The sequence below is a fragment of the Engystomops pustulosus genome, chromosome 5 (genome assembly GCF_040894005.1).
Source record: "Engystomops pustulosus chromosome 5, aEngPut4.maternal, whole genome shotgun sequence".
NCBI lineage: Eukaryota > Metazoa > Chordata > Amphibia > Anura > Leptodactylidae > Engystomops > Engystomops pustulosus.
In genome coordinates this window covers 18,267,239-18,279,973 of record NC_092415.1, presented here as the reverse complement: position 1 = coordinate 18,279,973, position 12,735 = coordinate 18,267,239, and the positions used below count along the sequence as shown (strand labels likewise).

Sequence of the window (12,735 nt, the reverse complement as noted above, 5' to 3'; positions counted from 1 at the left end):
CAGGGATAATACACACAGTGATGTCACAGTACAGATATAATACACACAGTGATGTCACAGTACAGGGATAATACACACAGTGATGTCACAGTACAGAGATAATACACACAGTGATGTCACAGTACAGGGATAATACACACAGTGATGTCACAGTACAGAGATAATACACACAGTGATGTCACAGTACAGGGATAATACACACAGTTATGTCACAGTACAGAGATAATACACACTGCGATGTCACAGTACAGGGATAATACACACAGTGATGTCACAGTACAGGGATAATACACACAGTGATGTCACAGTACAGAGATAATACACACAGTGATGTCACAGTACAGAGATAATACACACAGTGATGTCACAGTACAGGGATAATACACACAGTGATGTCACAGTACAGGGATAATACACACAGTGATGTCACAGTACAGGGATAATACACACAGTGATGTCACAGTACAGAGATAATACACACAGTGATGTCACAGTACAGGGATAATACACACAGTGATGTCACAGTACAGGGATAATACACACAGTGATGTCACAGTAAAGGGATAATACACACAGTGATGTCACAGTACAGAGATAATACACACAGTGATGTCACAGTACAGGGATAATACACACAGTGATGTCACAGTACAGGGATAATACACACAGTGATGTCACAGTACAGAGATAATACACACAGTGATGTCACAGTACAGAGATAATACACACAGTGATGTCACAGTACAGGGATAATACACACAGTGATGTCACAGTACAGGGATAATACACACAGTGATGTCACAGTACAGGGATAATACACACAGTGATGTCACAGTACAGGGATAGTACACACAGTAATGTCACAGTACAGAGATAATACACACAGTGATGTCACAGTACAGAGATAATACACACAGTGATGTCACAGTACAGAGATAATACACACAGTGATGTCACAGTACAGGGGTAATACACACAGTGATGTCACAGTACAGGGATAATACACACAGTGATGTCACAGTACAGGGATAATACACACAGTGATGTCACAGTACAGAGATAATACACACAGTGATGTCACAGTACAGGGATAATACACACAGTGATGTCACAGTACAGAGATAATACACACAGTGATGTCACAGTACAGGGATAATACACACAGTGATGTCACAGTACAGAGATAATACACACTGCGATGTCACAGTACAGGGATAATACACACTGCGATGTCACAGTACAGGGATAATACACACAGTGATGTCACAGTACAGAGATAATACACACAGTGATGTCACAGTACAGAGATAATACACACAGTGATGTCACAGTACAGGGGTAATACACACAGTGATGTCACAGTACAGGGATAATACACACAGTGATGTCACAGTACAGGGATAATACACACAGTGATGTCACAGTACAGGGATAGTACACACAGTAATGTCACAGTACAGAGATAATACACACAGTGATGTCACAGTACAGAGATAATACACACAGTGATGTCACAGTACAGGGGTAATACACACAGTGATGTCACAGTACAGGGATAATACACACAGTGATGTCACAGTACAGGGATAATACACACAGTGATGTCACAGTACAGGGATAATACACACAGTGATGTCACAGTACAGGGATTATACTGTAGATTTTATAGCCGGGTGGATAAGTACAGCGGTTTCAGCAGCAGGGGAGGAGTGTGTTGATCTTACAGGAGGCAGTGACATAACTGCAGGTAACGTTGTGAGACCAGGACTGTACTGGGTGAGTATATGGTCAGGTAGTAACTAGAGATGAGCGAGCACTAAAATGCTCGGGTACTCGTTATTCGAGACGAACTTTTCCCGATGCTCGAGTGCTCGTCTCGAATAACGAGCCCCATTGAAGTCAATGGGAGACTCGAGCATTTTTCAAGGGGACCAAGGCTCTGCACAGGGAAGCTTGGCCAAACACCTGGGAACCTCAGAAAAGGATGGAAACACCACGGAAATGGACAGGAAACAGCAGGGGCAGCATGCATGGATGCCTCTGAGGCTGCTTAATCGCACCATTATGCCAAAATTATGGGCAACAGCATGGCCATGACAGAGTGACAGAATGAAGCTAGATAGCAACTAAAACATCCAATAATTGACCCTGACACTATAGGGGACGGCATGCAGAGGCAGCGGCAGCAGCGGCAGGCTAGAGAGTGGCATGGCGACATACCCTAAATGGACTCAGGCTTCAAACCAATGGGTGGCAGAGAGGAACCAAAGGAGGTGAGCAAGAAGCGCTCAAATAATATCGGTACATGATAAAAGTTTGCCAGTATATTTTGTGGATTACACAGCAGGGTGGCGACAAAGTTAACATGGAAGCCATGAAAACAACCCAAAATTCTGCCTGACACAGCTCGTTTGATAAGGGGACCATGTATGGAGGCAGTGAACTAGTAGTAGATTAAAGGTGCTGCAGTTAAAACTATGTTAGTTGGATCTTGGCATGGAGTTGGCGCTCCGCTGCCAGGCGAGCTTTCGCCAATCCAAGCCCCTGTCTCTAGGCTACTCCCCAAACAGCACTTCTAAGAACCTTTTGTATAAGATCAAGTGTAGTAGCGTTCTTATAAGTTTAGGATATGGCGGGTGAGGGGAATGTAAACAGATGCGCAAGAAGCGCTGAAATAATATCGGTAAATGATAAAAGTTTGCAAGTATATTTTGTGGATTACACAGCAGGGTGGCGACAAAGTTAACAAGTTTGATGTGGAATGCCCTGTAATAGCTCTTGGGCGGTGTGCCTTTTATCGCCTAGGCTCAGCAGTTTGAGCACCGCCTGCTGTCGCTTAGCGACGGCACTGCTGCTGTGCCTAGAGCTACCGACTGATGGCGCCATGGTAACGGATGGTAATTCGGAGGAGGAGGAGGTGGAGAAGGGGTGGGAGGAGGAGGAGGTATACTAGACCTTTGAGACCTGGACCGAGGTAGGCCCCGCAATTCTCTGCATCGGCAGTATATGACCAGCCCCAGGGTCAGACTCGGTCCCAGCCTGCACCAAGTTAAGTGTAGTAGCGTTCTTATAAGTTTGGGATATGGCGGGTGAGGGGAATGTAAACAGATGCGCAAGAAGCGCATGATGCGCATGGAGCTGGCGCTCCGCTGCCAGGCGAGCTTTCGCCAATCCAAGCCCCTGTCTCTAGGCTACTCCCCAAACAGCACTTCTAAGAACCTTTTGTATAAGATCAAGTGTAGTAGCGTTCTTATAAGTTTAGGATATGGCGGGTGAGGGGAATGTAAACAGATGCGCAAGAAGCGCTGAAATAATATCGGTAAATGATAAAAGTTTGCAAGTATATTTTGTGGATTACACAGCAGGGTGGCGACAAAGTTAACAAGTTTGATGTGGAATGCCCTGTAATAGCTCTTGGGCGGTGTGCCTTTTATCGCCTAGGCTCAGCAGTTTGAGCACCGCCTGCTGTCGCTTAGCGACGGCACTGCTGCTGTGCCTAGAGCTACCGACTGATGGCGCCATGGTAACGGATGGTAATTCGGAGGAGGAGGAGGTGGAGAAGGGGTGGGAGGAGGAGGAGGTATACTAGACCTTTGAGACCTGGACCGAGGTAGGCCCCGCAATTCTCTGCATCGGCAGTATATGACCAGCCCCAGGGTCAGACTCGGTCCCAGCCTGCACCAAGTTAAGTGTAGTAGCGTTCTTATAAGTTTGGGATATGGCGGGTGAGGGGAATGTAAACAGATGCGCAAGAAGCGCATGATGCGCATGGAGCTGGCGCTCCGCTGCCAGGCGAGCTTTCGCCAATCCAAGCCCCTGTCTCTAGGCTACTCCCCAAACAGCACTTCTAAGAACCTTTTGTATAAGATCAAGTGTAGTAGCGTTCTTATAAGTTTAGGATATGCCGGGTGAGGGGAATGTAAACAGATGCGCAAGAAGCGCTGAAATAATATTGGTAAATGATAAAAGTTTGCCAGTATATTTTGTGGATAACACAGCAGGGTGGCGACAAAGTTAACAACTTTGATGTGGAATCCATGAAAACAACCCAAATTTCTGCCTGACACACCTCGTTTTAATAAGGGGACGATGTATGGAGGCAGCTATATGGACGACTTTTGGAGGTAGCAATGGAGACAACGTGTGGAGGCTGCTATGGAGACAATTTAATTTGGATAGTGCCTGTATGTGGCAGTCCAAAAAAGTTTTCAAACCAGAGGAGCAGGTAGGTGGCCCTCCAGAAAAATGAAATAGATTGAGTGCCTGTATGTGGCAGTCCAAAAAAGTTTTCAAACCAGAGGAGCGGGTAGGTGGCCCTCCAGAAAAATGAAATAGATTGAGTGCCTGTATGTGGCAGTCCAAAAAACTTTTCAAACCAGAGGAGCAGGTAGGTGGCCCTCCAGTAAAATGGAATAGATTGAGTGCCTGTATGTGGCAGTCCAAAAAAGTTTTCAAACCAGAGGAGCAGGTAGGTGGCCCTCCAGAAAAATTGAATAGATTGAGTGCCTGTATGTGGCACTCCCAAAAATTGTTTAAAACAGAGGACCGGGTAGGTGGCCCTCCAGAAAAATTGAATAGATTGAGTGCCTGTATGTGGCACTCCCAAAAATTGTTTAAAACAGAGGACCGGGTAGGTGACCCTCCAGAAAAATTAAATGCATAAAGTACTATAGCTAGAGCCAGTGGGCCCTGTCAAAAAATAGCCAGTTTCCTCTGCTTTACTGTACAAAGAGGAGGAGAAGGAGGAAAATGAGGAGGAGGAGGAGTGGATAAATTATTCAGGTTGAGCTTCCTTCACCTGGTGGAGATTGGAAATTATGAGAAATCCAGGCTTTATTCATCTTAATAAGCGTCAGCCTGTCAGCGCTGTCAGTCGACAGGCGTGTACGCTTATCGGTGATGATGCCACCAGCTGCACTGAAAAACCCGCTCGGACAAGACGCTAGCGGCAGGGCAGGCAAGAACCTCCAAGGCGTACAGCGCCAGTTCGTGCCACATGTCCAGCTTTGAAACCCAGTAGTTGTAGGGAGCTGTGTGATCATTTAGGACGATGGTATGGTCAGCTACGTACTCCCTCACCATCTTTCTGTAAAGATCAGCCCTACTCTGCCGAGACTGGGGACAGGTGACAGTGTCTTGCTGGGGTGACATAAAGCTGGCAAAAGCCTTGTAAAGCGTACCCTTGCCAGTGCTGGACAAGCTGCCTGCTCGCCTACTCTCCCTCGCTACTTGTCCCGCAGAACTACGCACTCTGCCGCTAGCGCTGTCAGAAGGGAAATACTGTTTCAGCTTGTGAACCAGGGCCTGCTGGTATTCATGCATTCTCACACTCCTTTCCTCTCCAGGGATGAGAGTGGAAAGATTTTGCTTGTACCGTGGGTCCAGGAGAGTGAACACCCAGTAACCGGTGCTGGAATAAATTCTTTGAACGCGAGGGTCACGGGATAGGCAGCCTAGCATGAAATCTGCCATATGCGCCAGAGTACCAACAGCGTAAGAATTCACTCCCCTCACTGGCCTGACTGTCCATTTCCTCCTCCTCCAACTCCTCCAACTCCTCTTCTTCTGCCCATACACGCTGAACAGTGAAGGACTCAACAATGGTCCCCTCTTGTGTCTCGCCAACATTCTCCTCCTCTTCCTCCTCATCCTCCTCCACCTCCACCTCCTCCGATATGCGCTGAGAAACAGACCTCAGGGTGCTTTGGCTATCAACAAGGGAATCTTCTTCCCCCGTCTCTTGTGACGAGCGCAAAGCTTCCGACTTCATGCTGATCAGAGAGTTTTTCAACAGGCCAAGCAGCGGGATGGTGAGGCTGATGATGGCGGCATCGCCACTGACCATCTGTGTTGACTCCTCAAAGTTACTCAGCACCTGACAGATATCAGACATCCACGTCCACTCCTCATTGTAGACTTGAGGAAGCTGACTGACCTGACTACCAGTTCTGGTGGAAGTTGACATCTGGCTCTGCGCTGCTGGTAAACTCTGGATAACATGGTCAGTGTTGAATTCCACCTCGTGGGCACGTCGCACAACAGTCGGTGAGCGGGCAGTTGGAGGCGGCGCTGCGCTGCCCTGAGAGTGGCAGCATCTGTGCTGGACTTCCTGAAATGCGCACAGATGCGGCGCACCTTCGTGAGCAAATCAGACAGATTGGGGTATGTCTTGAGGAAACGCTGAACTATCAGATTTAACACATGGGCCAGGCATGGCACATGTGTCAGTCTGCCGAGTTGCAGAGCCGCCACCAGGTTACGGCCGTTGTCACACACAACCATGCCTGGCTTCAGGTTCAGCGGTGCCAGCCACAGATCAGTCTGCGCCGTGATGCCCTGTAATAGCTCTTGGGCGGTGTGCCTTTTATCGCCTAGGCTCAGCAGTTTGAGCACCGCCTGCTGTCGCTTAGCGACGGCACTGCTGCTGTGCCTAGAGCTAGCGACTGATGGCGCCATGCCCACGGATGGTAATTCGGAGGAGGAGGAGGTGGAGGAGGGGTGGGAGGAGGAGGAGGCATAGTAGGCCTGAAACACCTGGACCGAGGTAGGCCCCGCAATCCTCGGCGTCGGCAGTATATGACCAGCCGCAGGGTCAGACTCGGTCCCAGCCTCCACCAAGTTAACCCAATGTGCCGTCAGCGATATATAGTGGCCCTGCCCGGCAGCACTCGTCCACGTGTCCGTGGTCAGGTGGACCTTGTCAGAAACGGCGTTGGTCAGGGCACGGATGATGTTGTCTGACACGTGCTGGTGCAGGGCTGGGACGGCACATCGGGAAAAGTAGTGGCGGCTGGGGACCGAATACCGAGGGGCGACCGCCGCCATGAGGTTGCGAAAGGCCTCGGTCTCTACTAGCCTGTAGGGCAGCATCTCCAGGCTAAGCAATCTGGAGATGTGGACATTAAGGGCTTGGGCGTGCGGGTGGGTTGCACTATATTTGCGTTTCCGCTCCAGCGTCTGGGGTATGGAGAGCTGAACGCTGGTGGATGCTGTGGAGGATCGTGGAGGCGACGATGGGGTTTTTGTGGCAGGGTCCTGGGCAGGGGGCTGACTATCAGCTGACACAGGGGAAGGATCAGTGGTGTGCACGGCCGGAGGTGAACGGGCTTGTTGCCACTGAGTGGGGTGTTTAGCATTCATATGCCTGCGCATACTGGTGGTAGTTAAGCTAGTAGTGGTGGAACCCCTGCTGATCCTGGTTTGGCAAATGTTGCACACCACAGTCCGTCGGTCATCCGGTGTTTCCTTAAAGAACCTCCAGACTTCTGAAAATCTAGCCCTCGCCGCAGGAGCCCTCGCCACGGGAGCTTCACTAGTTGACACATTTGGCGCTGATGCACCAGCTCTGGCCCTGCCTCTCCGTCTGGCCCCACCACTGCCTCTTCCAACCTGTTCTGGTCGAGGACTCTCCTCTGTCTCAGAAGCACTGTGTTCACCCGGCCTATCAACCCAGCTTGGGTCTGTCACCTCATCATCCTCCGATCCCTCAGTCTGCTCCCCCCTCGGACTTCCTGCCCTGACAACAACTTCCCCACTGTCTGACAACCGTGTCTCCTCATCGTCGGACACCTCTTTAGACACTTCTTCCACTACGTCAAGAAGGTCATCATCACCCACAGACTGCGACTGGTGGAAAACCTGGGCATCGGAAAATTGCTCATCAGCAACCGGACAAGTGGTTTGTGACTGTGGGAAGGGTCCAGAAAACAGTTCCTCAGAGTATGCCGGTTCAAATGCCAAATTTTCCTTGGAGGGGGCAGACTGGGGGGGAGGAGGCTGAGGTGCAAGAGCTGGAGGAGTGCCGATTTCGGTGACATGGGTGGACTGCGTGGAAGACTGACTGGTGGACAAATTGCTCGAAGCATTGTCGGCAATCCACGACATCACCTGTTCGCACTGTTCTGGCCTCAACAGTGCTCTACCACGAGTCCCAGTAACTTCAGACATGAACCTAGGGAGTGTAGCTCTGCGGCGTTCCCCTGCTCCCTCATAAGCAGGTGGTGTCTCACCCCTCCCAGGACCACGGCCTCTGACCCCTGCAGTAGTTGGACGCCCACGTCCCCGCCCTCGTCCTCTACCCCTAGCCCTCGGGTTAAACATTTTTAAAATGAGAGTTATAACTTTAATTTTTTTTTAACTTTTTTTTGTGTTTTTTTGTTTTTTTTGTGTTTTTTAGTTTTTAAAACCAAACGATGCTATCCTATTGCTATGGCTATTTTCTAGCCAAGTATGAAAGCACACTACTATGCCAGATGAGATGACACTGAGTTATTGCCTAATTGAAATCCAACCCCTAATAAATTTTCCCACTTCGGTCTTTGCAATGGATATGTGCGTCACTAAGCGCAAAACACAGCGGTCGCAAGTCTCACTACAAATTGCTCACAATTTGCTAGTAGATGCACTGCAGAAACTACAGCCACCAGCAGATCAACCAGAAATCAAATATATATAACGCTACTGTAGGCGTAAGTAAGCCGTTTGGATTCTCCTATGGCTATTTTCTAGCCAAGTATGAAAGCACACTACTATGCAAGATGAGATGACACTGAGTTATTAAAAAAATAAACGTAAAATAAAAAGTAAATGGCAGACTGTGCCTAATTGAAATCAAACCCCTAATAAATTTTCCCACTTTGGTGTTTGAGGTGGATATGTGTGCCACTAAGAGCTAAACACAACGGTAGCAAGTCCCCCTGCTAATTCCTCACAATATGGTACTAGCTGCAAATAAAAAAAAAAAAGTAGAACGTTATTGTAGCCCTAAGAAGGGCTGTTGGGTTCTTTGAGAATCACTCCTGCCTAACAGTAAGCTAATAGAACACCCTAACGCTTTCCCTGAGCAGCAGCAGCTCTCTCCCTAGCGGCATCCAGAGACAGAATGATCCGAGCAGCGCGGCCAGCGGCTAGTCTATCCCAGGGTCACCTGATCTGGCCAGCCAACCACTGCTATCGACGTGTAAGGGTACCACGTCATGCTGGGTGGAGTGCAGAGTCTCCTGGCTTGTGATTGGCTCTGTTTCTGGCCGCCAAAAAGCAAAACGGCGGGAGCTGCCATTTTCTCGAGCGGGCGAAGTATTCGTCCGAGCAACGAGCAGTTTCGAGTACGCTAATGCTCGACCGAGCATCAAGCTCGGACGAGCATGTTCGCTCATCTCTAGTAGTAACATAACAAATGTAACTGAAAAATCCTTCTAAATTGTGAATGATCTAAAATCCTCCATGTTTTCTGTGCTGTGTGAATGAAGTTCTTCATGTGTGTGAGTGGAAGGAGCCCAGAACCGTGACCCGACCCACATGATGGAAGCCCCGGGGATGTTCCAGGTCCTCAGCTATTACTACAGATTGTTGATGGGATTTATACTACAGTTTGGGACAGACATCAGAGGGTCTTCTTGTTCTGCCAAAAGACCACCAAAAAAGTTGGCAGTTCCTAAGACAGAGATGCTACTATGTTGTGTTTATCAGGGCAATAGCTTCCCTCCATAATGCGTCTTTCTTAAAGGGGCGGTACCATCATGATGACTCCTGTACCAATATCTTATTATAATGAATGGGTTGGACCAGAGGACTTTCCTATTAAATGGGTTGTACAAAGTTATATTGTTATCCCTTATTTTACTCCACGATTGTAGCTTCTCCTGGGGGCGTGTCCTCACACTGCTGTGCTCTTGGCTCTCTGCATTGATCAGTTTCCCTCTTTTCTGAGTATCTACTAGTTTGTAATGGAAAGTTTTGAGCGGTTTGTTGCATTCTGCTGTATTTTTTGGTGGAGTCAACAGTATAACCTGTAGTCTGCCTCAATTTTTAGGTAGTAAGGGAGCGCTCGGTGATGTGGGGGATCTCGGACTTATCGGTAAAATTGGTCCAATTGGAGGCAAAGGTAAGTGATGACTGCATCATCTGAAACCAGATCTGCTGTGGGGAAGGATGAGCGGTATTTAAAGGACATCTATCACCAGGATGAAGGATTGTAAACCAAGCACACTGACATACTGGTGTGTGCCAGGATCTGCTCTTCTTTTAGCTTCTTATGCCCTTGTTTTTAAGAAAAAAGGGCTTTTAAAATTATGCAAATGATCCGCATGGGCTCCAGGCTCCATAGGAGTTAATGGAGCCTGAAGCCCCTCATTTGCATCATTTTTAACTTTTTTTTTTTTTGTTGTTGTTGTTGTTGTAAAAACCTAGGCATAAGAAGCTAAAAGAAGAGCAGATCTGGCAGAGTGGGCACACATTGGTATGTCAGTGTGCTTGGTTTACAATCCTTCGTCCTGGTGGTAGATGTCCTTTTAAGCACTAAATACCTGTGGGGCTGTATACTGTATATTATCATATATATTACATTGCACCTTCATGACCAGTCCAGTATTACACAGACTGAGCGGATCCCGGTGTCATACAGAACCAGAAACTTTGTGTAGTTGTGACAAAACTTTTAATCCTTATAGCGGTGACTTGGCTCCATCTACTGACTAATCACGGTATTGTCTCATGTTTTAGGAAACACAAATTCAATCTCAATTCTATCCGATTAAGTTTGGATAAAATTTTAAAAAATGGCAGCGCAGACAAAGCTAAAATAAAAACTCTGCTTCCTCTAACCTTTAAAGGAAATCAAAATCCATCCTGATAAACCAGGGACATTACTCATAGATCCAGGCACCGGGACTGCAGTAATCTTCTTATATTTGTTATCCATGGCCTCCTTCCTTCTAAAATCAACTTTTTAAATTATACTAATGAGGCAGAAGGGCTCCGGGGGTTTTACTAAAGCTCCTCCATGCTGCAGAATTACAGGCTGTTACGTTAGGCAGAGGGGGGAATACTGAGGGGGCAGGGGAAAGGAGACAGTGTAACAGCTTGTGAAGCTGCCGCACAGAGGGGCCCAAAGGATAACAAATACAAGAAGATATCACAGTCACAGTGCCTGGATCTATGAGTAATGTCCCTGGTTTATCAGGATGGATTGTGATGTAGATTTCCTTTAAGTTTGGATAAACTGAAAAAAAATTGGCATCAAGGTCAAAGTCAAAATAAAAGCTCTGGTTCATCAAACCTCTAAGCCCTTTTTCACTTTTGCGTTTCCGTTTTTTACTCCCCAATTTTTCAAATGCCTGAACCTTTTTTTTCCATTTACAGAGCTGTGTGAGGGCTTGTTTTTTGTAGGACCAATGGTTCTTCCAAGTGGCAGCCTGTTAATATTTCATACTGGGAAGCTACAAAAAAATTCCAAATGCAGTAAAACTGGCAAAACCGCACCTGCGCCATTACGAGCCTGGTTTTTACAGCTTTTGCTTTGCAGCCCAAATGACACGTCACCTTTTATTATTTAGGACAGTACAGTCCATCCAGATTCCAAATTCATATATTTCTACTATTTGAAACTTTTTTTTTAATTTGCTGCTTCGCCATTTCTGACACACATCACTTTATTTTCATTCTTTGGTGTAAAGAGCTGGGTAAGGGGTCATTTTTTGCAGGACGAGCTGCTTTTTTCATTGTTGCCGCTTTAGGAAGTGCAGGACCTACTGATCACTTTTTGATTGAAATGGCAAAAAAAAATTAGCGATTTGGAGGTTGGAAGTTTTTTCCTTGGTTTTTGGGACAATTATTGTAACGTTTTAATTGACTTTGAATTAATTTTTTTGAATTTGGGGACACCTAATATGTTTAAAGGGCATCTACCACCAGGATGAAGGACTTTATGCAAATGAGCCTGAGGGTTCATTGATTAATCTGAGCATTTTAAAGAGGAAAGAGGGTGATTTAAATTTTTTCTTGTTCATTTTTAAGGGTCCTTGTATACTAGAACCATAAGAGGTCTGATTGTTCATACAAGGTTAATACTCAGAATTTAGTGGGGCCTGATTGACAGCTATAGGAACCTCTCAGAGACTCCCGCTGCAATAGCAGCCAATTGGTGCCCAATAATCAATTGATTGAGGGGTTGACAATCTCCAACTTATGTTGCCCTCTCCGTACAGGGGTAACAATGGCAAGCTCCATTTCTCAGAGTCTGAGCAGAAAATATTAACCCTTTGCCACCCTAGAGCAACATGGACAAAAGTATAAACCCACTTTGGATCTTAAAGAAAATTACGATTTTCACACCGAGCTGCACCAGTGTGTATGTATAGAAATATCTACACATACTGTATACGAGAAAAATTTGTATGGGAATAGTGTGTGGCTCACCCGTTCTGAAGGTTTTTCAGTGAAGGCTTCCAATCAAGCAGGACGGATCTCCACGTGACCAGCGTGTCCAATGAACAAGAAATTCCCGAAGGAAAGAAAGGTGATCCAGCGCATACGATAAAAAGATGCCACCAATTTTAATGACAAGTTCCAAATACAGCAATACGTGCAAAAACGCACTACAACACTGCGTCCAGATGGTGGGCTACAAGCGTGAGCCTACGCGTTTCGAGCGTTTCACACGCTCTTACTCATGGCTAGTACACATCTGAATGCGGGAGACTGAAATAGTATGCACGGAAGAGACGTCAAGGGGGGAGGGAGCAAAGTCACACCCCGAACTGTGACGTGGTATAGGTTGAACGTGCAAGTCTGCCGCACAGGTGTGTTTACATCTTAATGCTTTAAAAACACATTTATTAGTACATTCCTTAAAATAGGCACCTTTGTGAGCGAAAAGCATAACAACATTAAAATGTAACAATGTAGCATGTAGTTATAGAGAAAAGCAAAGTATGGAAATTACACATACTTACAAAG

At 46.8% G+C, this 12,735-nt stretch overlaps 1 protein-coding gene across 2 annotated transcripts in view; it reads left to right on the top strand.

Annotated features, from left to right (window-relative positions):
* Positions 1–12,735, top strand: part of COLEC10 (collectin subfamily member 10) — a 62,978-nt gene that overhangs the window by 23,369 nt on the left and 26,874 nt on the right. For both annotated transcript variants that reach the window (XR_011855660.1, XM_072151278.1), the window contains exon 4: positions 9,812–9,883. Coding sequence is in view for 1 of the 2 variants with exons in the window: in XM_072151278.1 (XP_072007379.1) it covers positions 9,812–9,883 (72 nt within the window). In the remaining variant the exon portion in view is untranslated. The remainder of the gene's footprint in view (positions 1–9,811; positions 9,884–12,735) is intronic.